Source organism: Felis catus, chromosome A1 (genome assembly GCF_018350175.1).
Source record: "Felis catus isolate Fca126 chromosome A1, F.catus_Fca126_mat1.0, whole genome shotgun sequence".
NCBI classification, from domain to species: domain Eukaryota; kingdom Metazoa; phylum Chordata; class Mammalia; order Carnivora; family Felidae; genus Felis; species Felis catus.
In genome coordinates this window covers 157,990,500-158,012,411 of record NC_058368.1, presented here as the reverse complement: position 1 = coordinate 158,012,411, position 21,912 = coordinate 157,990,500, and the positions used below count along the sequence as shown (strand labels likewise).

At 38.9% G+C, this 21,912-nt stretch overlaps 1 protein-coding gene and 1 long non-coding RNA gene across 2 annotated transcripts in view; one reads left to right on the top strand and one right to left on the bottom strand.

Annotated features, from left to right (window-relative positions):
- The window catches only part of LOC111561739, a 277,745-nt gene that overhangs the window by 198,458 nt on the left and 57,375 nt on the right, over positions 1 to 21,912 (bottom strand). The window lies entirely within an intron of this gene.
- The window catches only part of PCSK1 (proprotein convertase subtilisin/kexin type 1), a 67,126-nt gene that overhangs the window by 21,109 nt on the left and 24,105 nt on the right, over positions 1 to 21,912 (top strand). Inside the window, exons 3-9 of the mRNA XM_045033937.1 lie at positions 1,004 to 2,336; positions 5,202 to 5,306; positions 8,651 to 8,761; positions 10,712 to 10,858; positions 12,148 to 12,224; positions 17,667 to 17,755; positions 20,689 to 20,861. Coding sequence (XP_044889872.1) covers positions 2,157 to 2,336; positions 5,202 to 5,306; positions 8,651 to 8,761; positions 10,712 to 10,858; positions 12,148 to 12,224; positions 17,667 to 17,755; positions 20,689 to 20,861 — 882 coding nt within the window. The 5' untranslated portion in view covers positions 1,004 to 2,156. The remainder of the gene's footprint in view (positions 1 to 1,003; positions 2,337 to 5,201; positions 5,307 to 8,650; positions 8,762 to 10,711; positions 10,859 to 12,147; positions 12,225 to 17,666; positions 17,756 to 20,688; positions 20,862 to 21,912) is intronic.

The window sequence follows — 21,912 nt, the reverse complement described above, 5'->3', positions numbered from 1 at the left end:
CACAGTTAGCATCTGTCTGCTGTGAAAATGAAACACCCTAGAGAGCTTGAGGCCACTCAGGCTGAGATATGAAGGGGGAAAAAAAAGAAAGCTTACCCAGCCATCAACACTCACACATGTGAATTTACAGAACAGGTAGAAGAGCTATTAATCTGAGCCCATTCCACAACATCTTGTGTGAGGGTTACACATTATTATTGTACACTTAACTGGATCTCATGACTTATTAACCTTGGCATTTGGCAATTTTGTTGAGAAGCTTTATGTTTAAAGAAATTATCAACCTAGTCTACATTTTTGCAAACATGAGCAAATGAAGAATTAGCACTACTCAGTCTCATCCTCCACCAAGTCTCATTTGCTTTCTGTATAGAGTATCTCTCACTTCCTTTTTCCTCAATCTCCTATGCCTTCTTTCCAATCTTATCCCTTTTCTTCTTTCTCCATAATAAGCTGCGCCCCCCGGTGGTTGGGAGCTAAAAAAAAAAAAAAAAAAAAAAAAAAAAAAAACACAAAAAAAAAAAAAAAAACGAAAGAACGGAAAAGAAAAAAATAGAAGAAAAGAGAAGAAAAACCTTTCTCAGACAAGACTTTTAATCCTCCACAATTTTACTTTTGGGTTGAGTTCAACAAGCTTCCCGGAGCTCGACACAAGTAGTCACGATCATGAACCTAACCACGCTTCCCCCCTGCAGTCAATTTCCTATTGTTCTATTTAAAAGAGGGGAAAGATACAGATGAAATGAGAAATAGCTTGATCCTGGCTAGCTGCAAAACGACAGCAGTTTTTGAAGCTCTAAAGGAAGGGTAGCACTGACCACACACGCGTGTGGCGCTGTCCATTCCTTGGTGCTGAATACTACACACCGGGTCATTTCCAGCCAGCTCAAGCCCTCAGTATCAAAATAGGCTCAGCTACGGTAGACTGAATTCATTTCCGGGGGATAGGAGGTGGGGTGGGGTGCGAGGGGGTCATTTAGACTTTTGCTTTTTCTCTTTCCAGGAAAAAAACATTCTTCCACAAAGTGACACTGTGCATTTTATGGAAAAATAATGGCACAGCTTCAGTTCAACACCGAAGTGAAGACCTCTACTGAAGAAAAAAGGAAAGTTCAGAGTTAATAAACCTGCTTTTTCTCTTCCTGAGTTAACACAACAGGTTTTGGGTTCCTAGACCCCCTTATTGATGGATAAATGAAATAATTTTCTGTTAAAAAATCACATCACTAATCATTTTCAGATAAGCACAGTAAAAAAGGGGTGATGCTAGGCTTTGCAATATCTGGAATAGAATTTTAGAATTCTAGATATTGTTTTACTGAGTTGAGAAACAGAGGAGAGGAGGAAGTAAACTTGCTTTTTAAGATGGTTTCAATGGTTTAAAAAAACATTTTTAAAAGTATTGCTTTAACAATGTCTTCCAGACATGGTCATTTTCTTAGGCAATTTAAATCAGAATCTAGGCAATAGGAGATTTCTCCTTTCTGCTCGACCAGCCTCTGTCCAATTTCGGATTTAAGACTGCTGTTCTTCCTACCAAGTGCTGATGTCCAGAGGGCTATTATAAGAATTCACCCCTTGCCCTCCTCCCAGCCCATGAGATAATTAAGTAAATATAAAGAAAACGGACAGAAGGGAGGGAAAGTGTGCTTAACTCCCAGCCTTTGGTTCTTAGTAGTTACATTTAAAAGGGGGCCCTTCTCTTTGAGAAGTGAAGGTGTTTCTCATAGCTACAGAATTTACAGTCAGTCAGGGAGCCGACTTAACTGATCCCAGCAAACGGTTCCTTCCTTTTCTTAATCCTTCGCTGCTTATTTTAGCCGCTTCTCCACCCCGCCGGGAATACCATCCAGATCTTAGTCCAGGTAGATCTGACGTCAAGAGATGGCTTTCGTCGATTTGACGTGTAAACACTCATTTCCATTCCGGCTAGGAAGGGCTGGGGCTCCACTCGGCCGGGAGACCAAAGAGCGCTCGCCACCGCCCAGCCTCTACTCGCGCGCCTCCTATCTCCTAGCAGAGCAACCCCGAGCGAGAAGTGGTCTAGAGTCCGAGGGTGAAAAGGGCGAGTCTTTCTGGCTTTTCTTCTTTCTTGCTTCTTGTCTTGCTTCTTTTCCTCGTCTCCTTCGACTTGTGTGAGAGCGAGTGTGTGAGCCATGGAGCGAAGAGCCTGGACTCTGCAGTGTACTGCTTTCGCTCTCTTTTGCGCTTGGTATGCATTGAACAGTGTAAAAGCTAAGAGGCAGTTTGTGAATGAATGGGCAGCGGAGATCCCCGGGGGACCGGAGGCAGCTTCAGCCATAGCCGAGGAGCTGGGCTATGACCTTTTGGGTCAGGTAAGAGTTTGCACTTTCCAGAAACTTTCTGGGGCCCAAGGGGACTGGCGGGACTGAAGCGCGATCTCCCAAGTGGGAGCCCCAAGTCGCACTCTCCTGAACCCATTGGCAAAGAGCCGGAGCTTCTGCAGCTCTCGCCCCTGGCGCGCTTGGAGAAAGAAGGCTTGCATTATTTATTGTTTGGGCTGGAAGCAGCCAGGCAGAACGAAGCCGCTGCAGCTGGGTAGAGCCTATTCTTGCTGCCGTCCGCTTTGGCATTTAAATCCATTCCCGCGTGGTTTGGGAGACAAATCCCTCCACACTTGTTCACCGAACTTGAGATGCACGCGGGCTCTTACCGACCAAGCGCCCCCGGGAGAGGCTTACTGCTCTTGCCCCCTGGGACTCAGCTGGTCTCTGCGTCAGGATCCGGCTGTTTCCTTTTTTTCAATATGGCAGCATCAGATCCAAGTCCTGATGCATGGGGTCAAGCAAGCTTGGTGATATCCGCCGGCAGCCTTTCAGGCACGCTCAGGGAGTTGGGAGAACGCCTGCGGCAGAGACTCGAGACCTAGAGGCTGGGGGCCTGCGGAATAGCCTGGGGCGCCGGTGGGAGAAGAGGTAGGTGAAAGACAGGGGACCAACTCTCCGCGCCTCTACTGGGAGGTCCGAGTCTTCACGGGGCACTTGTAAAGTCCGAGCTTCACAACTTTGCTGGGTCAGTCTCCCTGAAGGGTCAAGCTGCCAAAATGTGGGGAAAGGTTATCTTTTTTTCTTGTTCCTCAGCCAAATGCCTAATAGCTTCCCTGAGGATTTCAGCCTGTGATGAAAACTTGCCTGTCCAAGTGACAGCTGGTTTAATAGATAGCTGGGGGGGGGGGGGGGGGGGGAAGGGTAGGGCGTAAAGCATTATGAGAGTGACAGTTTAGGTGTGGGATTTCCGGGGGAATCCCAGGGAGCGTGATTTCTAATCTAAGCTTTCATTTTCTTTGGCTTAGAATCAAGCCCTCTCCCCTTGCCTTGGAAGTGTGCTTTCAAAGCGGGGGAGGAGGGAGTTGTAAAACATTTTGGCGCGGTTTTTCTTTTTCTGGAGGTGGTTTTAGAGAGGCCGCTGAAGTCACGGATGAGTAATCGTAATCGGTGTAGGCGTTGGCGAATCCATAGATCAAATCTGCTGGGGAATACGACTGTCCTTGCCAGAGGCTTCATTCTCCAATTTTATGAGCTAAATTGTCTTTAAAGTGCCCAGCAGAAAAGTCAATACGCAGATTGACTTCTCCATGTCCTAGTAGCAGACCAAGACTTTTTGCTTTTGCCCAGACTCTGTTCTGTGCCAGGCTCCATGTTAGGGGCTGAGGAATAATAGGAAAAGAAATTTTCAAAGAATCAAGAATCTAGAGGAGACCGTTTAGGAACAAATAATTGGAACTGCATGTAACTGATGGAGAAGTTGCACCTGGATTCTTAACATTTGTTGTTGGAGGGATTGAAGATGGAAGGGAATTGGGGAGGAGTGGAAAAATGACTGCCCAGTGGAGGAAACATTTCTGAACAGAGTTTAGGAAGACTCAAAAGTTGCCAGGAGAACATGTTGAGATTGGAGAGGCACTCAAGGCATAGAAACCAGATTGTGGCAAACCAAGAAGATACAAATAAAGCAGCTTAGAAGAAACAGCAGGGAATTGTTGGCATCTTAAAACAGAGTGCAAGCAGTAGGTGGAATTGTACTGGTAGTTACTGTGGACATTATGGAAATCTTGTGCATCCTATGGGGGGTAGCTGGGGACTTAATCCTATATCCTCTGGGCAGTTAAAGAACACAGGTAACTATGTGGAAAGAGATTGGGTAACAGTAAAAAAAAAAAAAATCCCTTTTTTCTTTACTCACTGTTAGCTCCACACATACATCCTAACCTGGACCATTCATTATGGGAATTGCTTTCAAAATTATGAATCCCAAAACCAAACAACAACAAATCAGCATTCCTGGTAGGATCTCCAAAGAAAGGATGGAATAGTCACAAGAAGCTTTAAGAAATAGAGGGGGGAAAAATCTACATTGACATATGATTTGCATATGCTATATTTTCTCTAGCCACTTCCAGATAAAATGGTATTACTAACAAACATTTAAAAAAAATAATTCTTTGTGAAAGACAGTGCTTTCTTGATTCTGTTTATTTCTCCCTTTGTTTACAGTAATTTAGCATCACTATCCTAAGCTCCTGAAGGTCTCAGGATAAAGCTAGAATTAAAGAGGTGACCAGAAGCAAAACCAGTTGATAGCAGAAAAAGAGCTAAGCATTGGTGATCTTTTTTTATGGCTACTCTTCCCTCTTCCCAACTCCATATATGGAAAGCCTTGAACTAGTGTAAAGTCAAATAGTCTCCACTAGTAGCTTATAACAATTATGGCTATAGATTCAATAGCTATATTTTACAACAACAACAAATCATTTTAGCTGGATGTAACACTGACCATATATAGTATTCAAAGGGTTTACCAGATTTCCACAAATTATTCTTCTCTGACAGGATAAATTTGATAAAATGGGTATTTTTTTTAAAAGAAATGTCTATCTACAAAATATTGTCTCACACCAAAACAAGTGTAGTTCCTCTGAAATCTGTGAAAAAGAAGTATCACCAGTGCCCAAATATACTATGAGCTCAAGCAATAATATTGTGAGCTCCTCTCACTCAACACAATGACAAGAGAGGGAAGGCTTCTATCAGTGTTTTCCTCATAAAGAAAAAAAAAAGTTAACTTCAAGCACACTGAATGAGCTTAATAAAAATTGCCTGTCTCTAAGTTACTTGGGTTACAAGCTAACCCATATGTACTTATTTTGGAAAGTGAATTTTTATTTTATTTTTCTTTCATAGATTGGATCACTTGAAAATCACTACTTATTCAAACATAAAAACCATCCCCGAAGGTCTCGAAGGAGTGCTTTTCATATTACTAAGAGATTATCTGATGATGATCGTGTAAGTGTTGTGCATTTGTCTTCAAACTGGTAACCTGACTTACCTGTTTAATGATTTCCAACAAGAGCAAAAAGCACTTTGCAAATATGAATATTTTTTATTGTGATCACAAATATTTATCTGTAGTGCTTCTTGTTGTTTCCATAGGGTTATGATTGCACATTATTAAAACTGGATTGGATAGACTGAGTTAAATAAAATTTATGTACTATACATATTTGATATATTAATATATTAAATCGTATTTAATTTTAATTTATTTTAATGTATTCAATTTAATTACATTTAATATATATAATATGTTTAAAACACTAACTCACAAATCTAGTCTAAGAGTATGAAAATGAATGGTGAAAATTAGATGGCAGCTCTAATAAAAATGTTTGCCAATACAATCAATTAACAACCTGTTATTATATGCCTATTATGTACCAAGCACTTTGATATCCAATGTGGGGATGCCAAAGAAATGTAATACATGATCGTTGATTTTAATAACATTTCAGAATAACTGAAAACACATTCTGCCATGTCTTTGATTTCATTATATGGAGAACTAGTGTTTATGAGGGCACTTTAAATCCATGCCTTCATGAGCCAAATGTTTCCACAAGTATTATATTGTTTCACTGAAAGCATTTGATTTCTTTTTATCCTGGTTTGTATATATATTCAATGATTAGGCAAGAGCAGGAAATGTCCAGAATGAGTCTAGGTAAATAGTGTGAGGATGATTTGAATGTATACCTAATGTACCTAATGATTTTTGAAGTCTGTTTTCAAGGTCAGCAAACATATCAATAGAAATGTTGACTATATCAGGAGCATCGAAATTTGCATACAGTGTTGCATTTTCTCAAGAATGTGCCATACTGGTAGAAATGTAACCTGGCTGGCCTGTTTTCTGTTATTATGATATCTGTTGTCTAGGACACTCTAGAGAATTACAGAAGCTTTATGAGAGATAGAATACATCCTTTCAACTTGCTAGAAAGAAAATATAAGTACAGAAAGGTGATAGAACTGTTGCAAGTACATGGAATTTATAAGCCCTGTGAAATAATTTGCTATTTTATTTGTTCTGAAACTGATAGAATTTTAAAAGGAAGAATAAAAAGACAAATTATGAGGGTAAGGAATGACTGGGCCTGGGTTACCAGCAACCACACCTGGGCAAAGAATGCTGTATGAGTACATTGTATAGCGACCCACAGCTCCTATGCACCTAAGGCTAGCCTTTACTAAGGTTAATGGCTAGATGTGTGAGACCAATTCAAAGGCTCAACATTACTTGAAAGGGTTCTTGTCCAGTGAAGTCTTCCTTTTGCCATCCCAGAGCAGATGACTCATTGTATGGGCTCTGTAAAGTAGGACAACTTCCAAGACTCTGGCTAAGCTTAGTCCTTGGGCATAGCAAGAAAGAGATTTCCTTGTCTGCCTAAATGCATGCCTGACATTAATGCACAAGAAGTCAAACTAACTCCCTTCTCATATTCACAGAAGAAAATTGGACAGAGTGGAGCATACCTGTTATTATTACTGCAAGTGTCTCACTAAAGTGAACAGATAGCCCAATTCTATTGGGCTATTTAGATATTGTTTAATAGTTGATTTGGAGGGGAATATCTCAGGAATAATGAAGAAAAGCTAAGAATTTAGTCTGCAATATAACTTCATAAAAAAGGGAGTATATATAATATTATGAAAAATTATCCACAGAATAACTTTATTTTAGGAAAAATCCTAGAACCCATAGAAGCCAGTAGTGGAAAGTTGGACTAGATGATCTTTAATGCTCTTCCCATATCAAAAGGATTATTTATAATTAAGTACATGCTACCTATTATGTACATAATAGAAAGACACCACCAATTTCTTCTATTCCATTTGTGCTGTTTTTACAGAGATTAATATGGGATTTGGAGTTAATGACATTAATCATAACACTGTTTCCAACAATTGGATGTTTATCTGATCAGATGGCAGAGTACCTCTTCTTATATTCCATTTTTTTAAAAAAATTGCTTTTGATTTTCATTTTATTGCCTTCTTTTTGATGGAGGATAATATTCTTTCAAATTAGCCCTCTGTAATGCAGCAATAGGCTATCCTTACAAGTCTTTTAATGAAATTTCCAACTGTAAGTGACTCTCTTCATCAAAGACTAGTACTTGTTCCCTAGCAGCCAGCTTCCAAAGACCAACTCAGATGACAGGCAGTATATTCCAAGCATTGAGGTATTTTAAACCAAAACAATTAAGCTTGAACATACAGACTCTTTAAAAATAAATCACAGTGACTAATTTCTAGCTTTCAAGTACCTCCCAATATTTATTATAGGTTTGCAGTAGATTTTTCTAATTACAAATTCAGGACAGTCTTAGTGGATAGTTTTATTCTTTAGCTGCAAATTATGGTTTAGTTTTTATTTTTGATTCTGACTCGTGTCAGATTGTTCTCACATTAAAAACATCCCACCAGACACTGGACTATCATCACGTGTATGACAGAGAGAATGTTTTGGGTAGGAAACAGTCATGTTGCCCAGCGAAATAAGAGCATGGTATTACTTCATAATGAATATAACCATAAGGCAGTCCCTCTCCCTCAGGGTCTCAAGTATAACAGGATTATGCCATAAATGTGGGAAAGGTAATTTTTGTATTGTCAAATCTCTATGCATAATACATGAGACTAAATTAATGGTAAGTGTGCATGGTCAGTAGTACTCATTCATCACCCTGGATCTGTTTCTCATATTAAATACTCTTAAGCAGGAGGCAGAAGCACAGGGGAGCCAGAGTTTCAGATTTGCAAAGACAAAGCACCCTTCTTGTCATGCATAACATTTGCAACTTCTACCTTTTGCATGTAAAGAAAGAGAAATTAAGCTGTAAGAGCACCTTAACAGCAGTCGCTGGAATCTCTTAGCCTGTTGACTCATTCCATGAAAATGGACAAATTTTCAGCTACAAAACTCTGAGACCTCAATAAAAAATGGGTATTATGGTCCATTTGCTGATGAAAGCAGTCTGAACTTTTACTTCCACTGGAATCACAGCGTAAATAATTTGAGGGAATCATCACTTCACTGACTCCTTCTCCTCCCCCTAAAGGTACAGTTTACTGTAATAGAGGAAATGTTCATCTCCTACTGCCCAGTGGGCAATCCCGTCTTCTCACTGAGCTGCCAGTGTTATCTGTAGTCAAATGAAAACATTTTAGAGCTGCCTCACCTCTGATGGGGAGGGTACTGTAACTAGTTAAAGGGAAGATGGTTACACAAAGGTGGGTATCTGGGTGCTGATTTTCTTGCTATGAATATTTATTTTAACTCCTTGTAGGTGATATGGGCTGAACAACAATATGAAAAAGAGAGAAGTAAGCGTTCAGTTCTAAGAGACTCAGCACTAAATCTCTTCAATGATCCGATGTGGAATCAGCAGTGGTACTTGGTAAGTACTTCCAAAAAGACTGTATAGGACCTGGGATACTTATTTTATTAAATCTGCACAATAGATTTTTTTAATGATGGGGAATTCATCAGAAGGCTATGTTACCTGGAAATTAGGGCTGATGGGAGCTTCCATCATCTGGATCTCCCGTTTTACTAGGTGAAAGTGTCTGAAACACAGATATTTAGCTGCTATAAAAGCTATGATCTTTGAAAGCTGCTATGAAAGAGAAGAAAGGTTGCTACTTTCTTCTCTTAAGCTTATCTGGAGTAAATGCAGCATTGTGTCTTGCAAGTTAAGGGTTCAAAAACAGTAATTGTGGCAAAAATCACATTTGGTCAGTTACTCTTGAGAACCTTTAAATCATCCAAAAGGTAGAATGAACATGATTCATTATATATGGTCCTGAGTGGCAATTCTTACATGCTAACAAGTGAGAATTTCTGAGCTAAGCTAAAGGAAAGAATACAAGGAGACAAAAGACATCTACATGCAGATGTATAGACTTATAAACTGTTTTGCTTTTAAGATACCAAATCTTCATTGGTATGTGAGTGTTGAGTAGAGAAATTTTAAGTGTTCTTTCTTACCTGCAGAATATTCTCCCTTCTGTTTTAATATTAAGACTCTACGGCAGTCATACATATTGATAGAAGTGTTCTTTTGTTGAGAGTATTATAAAATATAAGTTTTCATGACAACCATAAGCTAAGGTTACACATCCTTTTTGCATAAAAGATGGGAGAAGGGATCAATTCTTCTTGACATTCTCTTAACCTGGGTAGTACTCGCTCATTGCAGTGAAAGAAACTCATTAACATTTGTGTATTGACTATGCCAAATACTATCCTAAGTGTTTGACATGAATTAACTCCTTTAATTCTCACATTATATTGTAGATACGATGCTTATACCCATTTAGCAGATGAAGAAACAGAGACAAGGGCAAGTTGAGTAATGCCAAAATCATATGGTTACCAGTGGTGGGGCCATAATTCAAGGCTCCAGAGGCCATACTCTTAATGACCACACCGTATGATTGTTCTTGCAATTGACACAGAGGTCTTCTTCTCTGGCTTTGTCCAAAAATCTATCTGTAGTTCCAACCTCCTGTGATTCAGCTTTGTATTGGCCTAGTAAGAGTTTTCCCCTACTTCTTTCTGAGGAGCATCAGCTAGGGCACAATTCATTCAGACATTTTTTGACTGTTATTATTTATAAATTTTTTACTGTCCCCTTCACCAGAAACCTGGCACTTTTCTAAAACATTTCCCTTATATGCTTTCCCAAGCTCATATCTCTATTCCCTTGCTGTCCAGCTGTTCTCCCTTATAGTCCCATACACTGTAACTATCAGAAAATTTATCTGAAAAAAGAAAACTCCACATCACCTCTCATAGATACTTACCCTCTAAATCACTCATACTTGGAAAGAGGCAATTAAATTGCAAGTCCTGGTGAGACAGCAGCCTCCTGGGCATTCCAGGTTCTGCTTTTTCTTTCCGAAAAGTTATTAAAACATCCATGAATAACTGTCAACCAAACAATGTAAAGTAGGTTCAGTGTGGCAAGGGAAGCTCAGGATTTGGGGAGAGATGGAAATATGGGACATCACATAAAACTTTGGTAGATAAAAGACCTGAGCATATCATTATAAATGAATGAAACTTAGGGATCAACTTCTTAGAAGCCATGTATCTCAGTGAGAAGGGGCACAGGGTGATTCATCCTTTCGAATGATTTTTCCATTAGAACAATTGGGAAAAGAACAGCACTCTTATGATTCACTTGCCCTACCATCAACTTTATTTTTTTATTTCACCTAATTGCATTCTTTCTAAAAGTAGAGTGACCCTAGGAAAAAGAAAGATGGGTCTTCAGACTAGCTTCAGTTTTCATTTTGCAGTAAGCAAATCATGATTTTACCAATTCTTTGTTTTTCTTTACCAGCAAGATACTAGGATGACTGCATCCCTGCCCAAGCTGGATCTCCATGTGATACCTGTTTGGCAAAAAGGCATCACAGGCAAAGGAGTTGTTATCACAGTACTGGATGATGGTTTGGAGTGGAATCACACAGACATCTATGCCAATTATGTGAGTCTGGGCCCTCCCATGACTGCAACTTAGGGAGCTATCTACACAGACACATAGTTAAGGCTTTCCTTTCCTCAAGTGGAAGACTTCTCGGATACTGGCCCTAGGAATTATGGGCCAAGGTTTTGCTATTTCCCTCACCCTCCTGCCAGTACATATGAACTTTTTTTTTGTATGAGTAGGCACTTAAAGAATTCAGTGGAGCCAAGGATTGTACAAAAGCTTGTGTGCTGGGGAGGGAGAAGGCACCCATACAAATTAAATTATTAAAAGCCATTCAGACTCTATATCACTCAGTATCTAGGGCACTAAAGCAATCAAATAAAGAATAATGCCTTAGATCATTTTTCACAGTCTTCTTCCTCACTCACATCCTTTATAGGTGAATATCTCTAACATTGTACAATTATGTGAATGTGATTCCTTCCATGCAAATTCAAATAATGCAAAAATGGCTCTCAGAGAAGAGAAAAGTTTATCTTAAATGGAAAATAAGTAAATGAAAACTATTTACTTAATTGTTAAGTTCTAAGTGATATCTTAGGTCTTTAGATCAGTGTTTCATCTTTAAAATTGTCCCATGTGTTTCTCTCACCCTTTCCATTCATTCAAAATTCTCCAGCTAAAGAGCAAAGGAAAATTAAAGGAAAAGAAAGGAAGAAAAAGATTAGTAGAAAGTAGGAATTATTAAAATATATGGAAAGTGTAGAGAAGAGGCTATAGTGGTAGTAGAATTCCTATATGGGAGGTGTTTAAGTGTAGCAATCTGATTGGAAAAGGAGGTGGGACCTAGAAGCATGTCTTAAATTTCAAGCACACTTTATTTAAGTTAGATGCTTAGTGTAATTGGGAAGGCTGAAGAGATCACTGTGGACCTGAGCTCCACCCCACGGTCACCTATTTGTACCTGTAATCATAAGAAAGATGAGTATCCAAGTGTTGCTAACTAGCTCTATAGCTTAGTTGTCATTCAACTTCTCTGGGTCTCAGTGTTCTCACTTAAAAAATGAGGCAGTTGAAATAAGTTAACTCTGATTCCTTCCGGTTGTAATATACTATGAGCTTAATGAGCTACAGGTTTGGTGACATTCAGTGCTAATTGTATGCTTGCTCACTCTTCTGTGTATATCATCTCTGCCTAGTTTATGGGTATAATGAATGATCAGAAACTGGGTCAGAAATTCTGAAATGCAGAATTTGAGCTATCAGCCAGAATGGAAGGGGTAGAGGGCTTGGGAGGTGTTAACTTTTTTTAATGATGCTACAGGATTATTTTTTATTCTCTTTAGGATCCAGAGGCTAGCTATGATTTTAATGATAATGACCATGATCCATTTCCCCGTTATGATCCCACAAATGAGAACAAGTGAGTAAATGTGGATGGGGGGGGGGGGTAGAGGGGGGAAAAAGTACTTTAAAATGCTTTTATCTCATTTGAGAAAATTATACAATAAATATGAACCATATTTCAGCTCTCAGAAAAGTTTTCATGCATACCAATCCATATCATAATATTTTATTCCTTTTAAAACAGAAACCAATGCTTCTATTTTTATATTTCTTTTGGCTTACAGGACCATAGTTCAATTAAACTTTCTTCTTATGTTGCAAAATGCTCCCCTCAAATGGCACTGAATAGTTATGGGTTTAGAAAGAATGTTTGGGTCATAAAGAGTAAAATCCTCCAGCCTACCCTCCCTAACCCCATCAATGAATGCTTTACTATTTGCAACATGTTTGATGTTAGTTGTGAAAATAAAAATAGAAGACAAAGATAACAATTCCCCATGACTTCTTTTAGTGGCCACAGCCATGCTCGTCAGTTCCCTCAGAAAAGTGTATCAGACAACAAAAGCCAGATATCAGACAACAGAAATACACTCTGAGGCCTGGCTCTCAAATCCAACACGTTTTCTGGGGCATTGGACTAGTCAGTAACCTTTCCCAGAGTTTCTGCTGCAGATTCTAAAACTAAAGGGAAGAGAAAGACAATTACCTTCTGACTCCTAAAATAATTCTCTGTAGCAGTCACAATGTGATGAGGGAGTCCAAGAGCCAGACCTGCCAAAGCAAGAGGCCAGATAAAACCCAGAGCCAGGAGACTTTCTAACCTTCTTTCCTAGCTGCAAAGAAACTACACCCTCTAGCCACGTGGCCTCAAATGTCCACGGCCATGTGAGAACTCATCTTTGCACATGTTATCTTCATAACTTCAGGAAAACTTTCACACTTTCTTCTTCATTTGCTCCACGGAGAAGAGACTTGCACCAAAATAGATCAAAGCCAAGGCAAAATCAGGGCTTGTTGCTACAAATGGGATGGAAAGATGCTACATAAAGTGGTTCCTTTTTCTCTCTGTATGGCTTTCTTTCTTTCGGACTATTACCCAACTTGGGTCAATTGAGCTCTCTCTCACTTGCTCTCTTTCTCCCTCTTTCCCTCTTTCTTTAGCTCTTATTCTCACTCAAAATTCCTATGTGGCTGGTGCAGTAATGTTGATCTAAAGTTTTTCTTTGGATGATCCCCTTTCCAGAAGTTCAACAAACACCAGGAAGAGAGCTGAGGCTCATGGACTTGGCCTCAACTTCTGGGTGTATATTTCCTCCTTGGAGAAAAGGGGAAACTTGGGGAAGGTTCCAAGATATTGCTTCTTTCAGTACCATTTACTTCCAGGGTTTATTTCTTAAAGGCGCTAACTGCAAATAATGCTGAAAAGTTAAAATATTCCCATCTCAATACAACAGGAACCACAATGGGTGCCCTCAGAAGAAAGTGAGATATCTCAGGAACTTATGGCAGGGACCCCAGACAAACTTGGAGCTATATTTCTGAGCCAGGACAGTACAGGGCCAGGAGAAATATGTGCTCTTTTGGAGCATGATCTTGTAATATTAGCCTGGCTGGTGGTCATTGCTTTGCCAATTATCAGTATAGAAAGTGACCTTTAGGAAATCACTTACCTCTCTCTGCCTCTATTTTGCACTTTTATCTCCCCAAATGGGTGATAATGCACTTGCTCTCCACTCTCCTGAAAGGAACTTCCTGAGGAAATGAACAATAGCTTCTTGGAAGAAAGGGGCACCCTTCTTAGAATGAAGTAAAAATGACAACTCTCCTTCCACCCCCTTGGTCAAGACCAAAAGAGAAATCTTCTCTCAGCCATATGGGTGCAGCTGAGGAGACTGTTAGCTGGAAGTGTCAGCCTTCTTCCTAGGCAGCATACTTTAGGTCTGGCCCCATGATCCAATATGGATGATAAATTGTGTAGTGGCTGCATGATAGCTGAATACTTGGTGAAATGATATTCTCTAGAGTTTCTCTACTCATGAGAAGAGGGACTCAGATTGCCTTTTCCCCTCCCCTACAAAGGAGGAGTCTCATATCCAGCATTTATAATAGCCACATTTCCCCTAATTCACGGAGGTCCAAAGCCTTCAAAGAAGTTGCCCATATGATAGTAATTATTTTACGCCTAAAAACCCGTGAGTTTCTAGAGCATAGCCTGCCATGGACCTCCCACTCAGCATAGAGTTAGTGTGACATAGCCAAACAGTTAAGAGCATAGGCTTTGCAGCTGGATTTAGATTAAATATTAGATCTGCCACTTAGTAGTTGGATGGTCTTGAACAAATTACTTAACTTCTTTTGTGCCTCAGTTTTATCATCTATTAAAAAGGGATAATAATAGTATCTACTTTGTTGGGTTATTATGGTGTTTAAATGGGTTTATATAGGTAATTGGCTTGTATAATATCTGGTACATAGAAAAAGTTGTGTTTGTTTTGTTGATGATGATGACGATGAAGTTTTCTCATTTAGAAACTAAGACCCCCTTCCAGTAAGACATCAGCATGACAAGAATAATATCCAACAGGAGCAGAAGCAGAGACAAGTCAATTTTCTGAGCCAATTCAGGATCTGCTCTTTGAAAATGACACAATAAGTAACTATCTCTCAGGGTCCTCTTGACTATCAACCAAAAAGGTAGCATCCCTATCATTTATCAAGAGGTATAATAAAAAATAGAGTTACCCTTCTAGCATGTTGTCAGAAATAAATCCCTTAGGTTTAGAAAATGAATGGCTCCATTTTGCCTTGGACTTTATAGCATTTAGAGACCTATTATCTCCCAATTCCAAGGGCATTATCTCTCTAAACTATCTGTGTTGCTGCTCTCCTTTATTACTATGTAAATGAGATTAATAGAAGCTGCATTTGAATTCTCCTCTGCAAATCAAAAGAGGAATCACTAAATAATAAAATCCCAAAAGTACAGGTAACTCTTACTATTAAGCTGCCATGAATCTATATTCAAATTTCAATACCAATTACAGATTATTTTTCTAGTTAAATAACATGTGTGACAAGGATGTTTTAACCAGTATAATATTAGTCTTTAAACTATCTTGTGGAATAATTTTTTAAAAATCAATTTGTTTAAATGCCAGTTACTACCATTGTTCTAAGATAATAAAGGGTTCTTTTATCTCAGAGCCTAATTTAAGGAAAGAAAAAAAGCTGCAGGTCTACAAAGAATGACATAGTACCACTTTGATAAAGCCTTCCCTTTTTCTAAAAGTGTGGAGGTGGGAAGTGAGGGCAAGAGGAGGGAAAAACATCTACCCTTTTTTGTACCATGATCCTACTGGACCTTTCAAGAAAATAATGTTCAGTACACAAGGAGAGAGAAATAATAGGTGGTGTCACAGTTTATCATTTTTAGGACAGAGGTGCTGTGCTGGGAATGTTTGCCAACAATTGGATTCTATTGGCTCAGGCGAGAGACTTTGCTATCCTGGCCTTAGTTCCCATTCTGTGTAAATGGAAACACAGGTGGTGGACTTCTAGGAACACACTTGTCAGAAGGTGACAACTCAGTTTCTCCTCCTACAAAAGCAAAGAGGGTTAATCCATCAAAGCATAAGCTTCCTTTTATATGTTCAGTGTGCACACATTTCTCAGAGCATGGGTGGTTGGTCAGGACACTTTCAGTTGCAAGTGAGGGAATCTTAACTCAAAGATTAAGTAAAATGGGCATTTAAAAAAAATTACTCAAGGGATGGTCTAGCTTCAGGCATTCCAAGATCTGGGAGCTCAAATAATATGCTGTCAGGACTTGAATCACTGTCTCTATCTCTTAGTCTCTTGCCTCCAATTAGCTTCATTCTCAAAAAGTAAAAGAAATCTTGCCTGGCGGCAAGCTCCACATGGCTCACATGGAACTTAAAGCTGAAGAATTTAGAGAAAGACTAGAATTCTCTTCCCTGGAATGTACAACAATCCTTGAAAGCTGTCTGGGAAGAGGAGCCTCATGAGAGAATCAAAAGGAGTGAGGGAGAGCTCCTTCCCAAAAAGGACAAAATGCTAGGAAAAAAAAAAAGTGGCAGATATCTGCTACATTAGGAAAGACCTCGAATTAAAGATAACTACAGGGGCACCGGGTGGCTCAGTCAGTTAAGTGTGGGACTTTGGCTCAGGTCATGATTTCACAGTTTGTGAGTTTGAGCCCCAAGTTGGGCTCTGTGCTGACAGCTCAGAGCCTAGAGCTTGCTTTATATTCAGTGTCTCCCTCTCGTCTCCCTCTCTCTGCGCCTTCCCACCTCACATTCTGTCTCTCTCTGTCTCAAAAATAAATAAAAGTTAAAAAAAAAAGATAATTATATTGTTCTGACTTAGGATTCCTATCCAGTATTAACATGAAGAAGCAGAAATATCATTTAGTAAAAGGAGACCAAGAAATGATCTTTGGTACTTTAGAATAAAAGATACATGAAAGAGAATTATTTTGGATAGTCAATTTCAAATTTTTATATTCCATGCTGAGCAAAATAGATGTCTACTATAATAGTGTCTAAAAGTAGCTGGTTGACAGAGTTGCTCAGAGCTAACTTTTCCCCTCTTTTCTGTTAGCTCCTCCAAAGTATCAACAGCCTTTACACTGCTTCCAAAATGCAGTAACGTCGTGAAATAAATTCACATTAAAGTTCTCTTGACTTATTGACCCTCCTGAGGTCAGGGTCATGGTGGGAAAGGACGATTATTATCCCCACATTTTCAGAATTGATGTTTTAATGCTAGAATCTGCTCTGTTTTAGAGATTGACATTTCCCTCCAACTACTCTGAAATCATAAATTTCCCTCTTTGCCTGATTACAAAACCAGTCTTCTTCAGGCTTCCAGCCCCAATCAGAGTTACAGGAGAACCCTGGCTTCCCAATTAGCCTGGAGTGTCCTATTAAAATCTCAAACTCCTCTTGGTACCAGAAAACCCTCAGTTGCTTTAGTTTGGTAGTATATGGTTAGAGGAAGGGAAGAGGGCTTAAGAGGAGAATTCTGTTCTACTTACCCTACTAGGACTGGTCAGAATAATCTAATCCAAGGAGGTCACTAGGGATGGAGTGAGGAGCTACTTCACCAAAAAGTATGGAATAGAAACCATGATTTCTAAAAGTGTCAGAATTGCTCACGATAGTATCCATAGCTAACACTTCCTGAATTCTTATATTATACCAGCCACTATTCTAAGTGCTATACATGCAATATCTCACATGTTTGCAACAATACTCTTGAGGACAAATGACTTTCCTAAGGTCACACCACTAGTCAGTGGCAGAAGCTGGAATTTGAATCACATACTTCAACTCCAGTACCCTTTCATCTGATACCTGCACTTCAACAAATACTGATGGGAAGGAGACCAGCAACAAAGGTTGACAATAAAGTTAATATGACCATGTACCATGGATTCATGTGCAAACAACAGTTTGCCCTCACTTATGTTTTATAATATCTATTTTTTAATCTTCAGACATGGGACCAGATGTGCAGGAGAAATTGCCATGCAAGCAAATAATCACAAGTGTGGGGTCGGAGTTGCATACAATTCCAAAGTCGGAGGTAAAGCAGAGGGTTGCTCCTGCAGTTCTGCACTTCAATTTGACTCCTGCATCACTTGGTGTAAATGGGGTGGGAAGGGGGGCTTTCAACAACCAGAAGAAGAAATGAATTCCATGTAGAATGTGCTGCAGGATTTGCAAACAAATCAATGGATCTGGATTCCTAAAAAATGATAGCCGAATACAGCCTGTACATCTTTGTGGGGAGAAAAATGGAAATGTTGAAAAGCTTTTGAACCAAATCTAATTTTCTCTGTGTGCTAATTTACAAGGGTTTGTTATTGAGTACTTGCTAAAGGAACAGAAGGAGGAGGTAAATTTAGGAAAAGACTTTCCCTGCCTCTCAATTCTGTAGTTCTTCATTTCATAGCAAATAACAGTCTTAAAAAAATAAATGAATACGTGCTTGTTATATGAAGAAGCCAAAGGTTATCTTTGACAGCACGGATTTAGAGTCCCTAGCTGTTTCAGTCAGTGCCTCTATTGGGAAATATACAGTAAGTTCCATCGGGACAGTTTAATAAAGGAATTATTTGTAAGACTTAAAGGAAGCCATTATTATATTATACACTTAATATACAATAATATATTGTATATTACAATATACATTATATTATATTGTGTATATTATAATATACAATATAACTAATAGGAATTAAAATAAAAACTTGAAAAAAAAGAGATAAGGGAAGCCAACAAGGGCTAATAAATGAGAGCAGATGTGATGACCTTTGGGCCTAAAGGAGCATGGGAAAGGAGAGGTCAGTGGCAACTGTAGAGAGAAAGCTGTGGCCATAGGAGAGAACCACTGTACAGGAGCTGTAGCCCTGAGTTACAACAGAGCTTCTTCTAGGCAAGGAGTGTCCCAGGGAATGAGTCGCCCATTCTCTTCCCACCCCCCATTCTCCTGCCTGTTGGTTGAACCCAGTGAGAAGGCAAGAGAACTCATTGGTGAGGTCCATATCCCTGTGAAGAAGGGTGGACAGTAGACCTACACTGGCTCACATTCTCTCTCCTCTTTTCACTGTCCTTACCTTGGTCTTTCGCAGGTTACAAACTTTGAATTTAGTTTGTTTTCTAAAACTGCTATAAAAAAATGATCAACTGTAGAACATGCCAATGATAGTAAAACTGCTTTAAACTCGACCTGAGGATGCCTTGAATTTGATTATGATTTCCTGTTTAGAAATCAAATAAATACACATCCTGGCATGGATAATGAATTACTAATACAGCATACTATTAAACTTTGCGTCATTCCTGATTTCTTTGATACTAGCATAGTCAAATGCCATGGGATTTTTTTTTCCTTTTTAAGTGCCATGTTAATTTAAAGAAAATGAAGACAGGGGCACAAATTAGGTAATCACTTAGAGACAGAATTCATTTTTTAAGATGATGTACTATCTAGCTATAGTTTGTGAGAGAATTTTCTGATCCCTTCATTTTATTGAGGAGTAATCAGAAACAAGTTTCTCAAGGTAACAGCTATTTGTGGCAGTGTAGAACCAAAACACAAGACTTCCGATTGCAAGTCTACTGAGATTTTTTTTCATTATTCCACCCTTTGGTGATCTAGTCCCAAATGCATTTTTTAATAATACTTTTCATTTATTAGGGACTTACTGTATGTCCATCACTGATCCTATAATACATTGTAGGTTGTGTATTCTGTTAGTTAACAGGTTGATTTTAGGTGTCAAATTTCTGGGATTCAGGTCTCAGCTCCCCAATATCAAGTTGTATGATCCTGAGCAAGCCATTGTGCCTCTTACAGTCCACCTATAAAATTGGGAAAATTATAGCATCTACCTTAAATGGTTGTCAAAAGGATAGAAGAGAGTCCATATGTTCAAGGCCTGTAGAATGTTAGCTGCGTATAGTACATCCTCAATGCATGTAAGCTGCTATCTGTTATCCCCATTTTAAAACTGAAAAAAAAAAAAAAAACTGAGGCACAAGAGGTTGAGTGGCTTGCACAAGATCACAAAGCTAGTAAGTACAGCTGGGATTTTTCTTTTTCCAAAATAAATTTTCAAATAACTTTGTTTTAATCAATGTGACTTTAGCTAATTATGTTAATTACATATTCTTTTACCTATGCTCCATAGTGAATAATGGGGTACAAATCTAAGGCTGTGCAGTTAACTACATTATCAGCCTGAAGCCAGGAATAACCAGGTAGCTGCTCGTATTTGTCTCAATTGCTTTTGCCTTCCTGGCTCTTGAATACATGAGTCTGATAATGCGTGACAGCCTGTTAGAAAGCACAAAGAACTACCATGTCTGCCTTCTCCTGATGAAAAATGATTCCCCCTTAGGAGCAAAATCCATGGCAATGATTTCATCCTTGAGATTATTTAGAAAAAAAAGAAGCATGTTCCTTGAAAATATTTCTTAGCAAACATATAAAAGAATGGCCTCTGGGTTATTTTTAATCAGTGCTTAGAAACAAGAGTTCTTTCCCTATTTGTTAGTTTCCTATTGTGGGTAGATCTTTTCAAGCTGCACAGTGTTCCATACAAAATCCTTCATACAGCACAGGATGGGCAACAGTTATTTGTGGTATAGTCATGAACAGACATGTCAAGGTAGGGCTGTTTGTTGGCTCCTTCTGAAAACTATACTGTCATTTTCAGGTTATTGAGGTAGTGAATGGAGGGGAGGTATTTTGTAACCCATAACAATCATGGCCACTGCTTAGTGCATATAGTTATTTCCAAAGGGAAGATAACAAAGTTTATGGACACTGTGACTTGTATCTTCCTTCTGTGCTCATAGTAGCCTGGTCATGGGCACCTGAGACATGCAGTGGTTACCTTCTTTTAAACTCTTTTGCGAGTCTTTTATAAAATGAATATTAAGACCACTATGCCATTCTACATGTTCATGCTGACATCCACTTACGTGTTTTTTGTTTGACTTTCTGTTTAGGCATAAGAATGCTGGATGGCATTGTGACTGACGCTATTGAAGCCAGTTCAATTGGATTCAATCCCGGACATGTGGATATTTACAGTGCCAGTTGGGGCCCTAATGATGATGGGAAAACTGTGGAAGGGCCTGGCCGACTAGCCCAGAAGGCTTTTGAATTTGGTGTTAAGCAGGTGAGATATTTAATATAGATCTACCTGAAATGAAACCTGGCCATTTGTATATGAAGGAAAGGGAAGAACACTTAGTTTATATCAAAAGAAATGGCTTTGAATTTCTTATTGTTGCTTACAATTTGAAATGCATTTAGAGAGCCAAATCATTCTTCAGAGGGATGGAACTTAAGGGTTAAGGCAGTTTTCCCTAATTGGGTCTGACATTCAATAGAGATTCATTACTCTTAGAGTATTTACTTAAAAAATACTATGAATATGTCCTTTCTCATTTTTCTGCTGCTTTAAGATTTTTACACTAGGTAAACTACTACCCAGACTTCTTTCAAATCTCTAGAGACACATCCTTAAATATAGCTACATGCTACTTCATCTTTTGTATGTGCCTGGTACATACTTGTGCCTTGATTGTGTTGCTCCATTTACCGCATCCTTACCAGGATTCTAAGGCCTTGTTCTGCACAGGATAAAACAAAAGTAGAAACTTTGGAGAGCACAAACTGAGAAGTCATAGAAAGAGTAGCCTTGACGAGTTTCTTTCAACTGAAGAGTCCCTTTTAATGCAGCTGCAAAACAGATCTGAATAATGTCTGATTTTGTCATTCTATCAGTCAGCCAGAAGATTTAAGCAGAAAGAGAGGAAGTTCAAAGATTCAAACGCAGCAACATAAGCCAAGGAAAGAGTGAGAGAATACAAGTGAGTGCTAAAGGCCAGATTGTGAATCCTTACAATAAGGAAAAGAAAGAAAGAAAGAAAGAAAGAAAGAAAGAAAGAAAGAAAGAAAGAAAGAAAGAAAGAAAGAAAGAAAGAAAGAAAGAAAAAAGAAAGAAAAGAAAAAGAAAAAGAAAAAGAAAAAGAAAGAAAGAAAGAAAGAAAGAAAGAAAGAAAGAAAGAAAGAAAGAAAGAAAGAAAGAAAGAAAAGCACTCACTGACTCATCCCAGAGAGGGCCCAGATGAAGGAGGACTAGCAGAGCCATGGCCCAGTGGCTTGTAATATGAAGTCTTGTGAGATTTCCAGCACGGATGCTGGAGCACCTGGCATTGAAACAG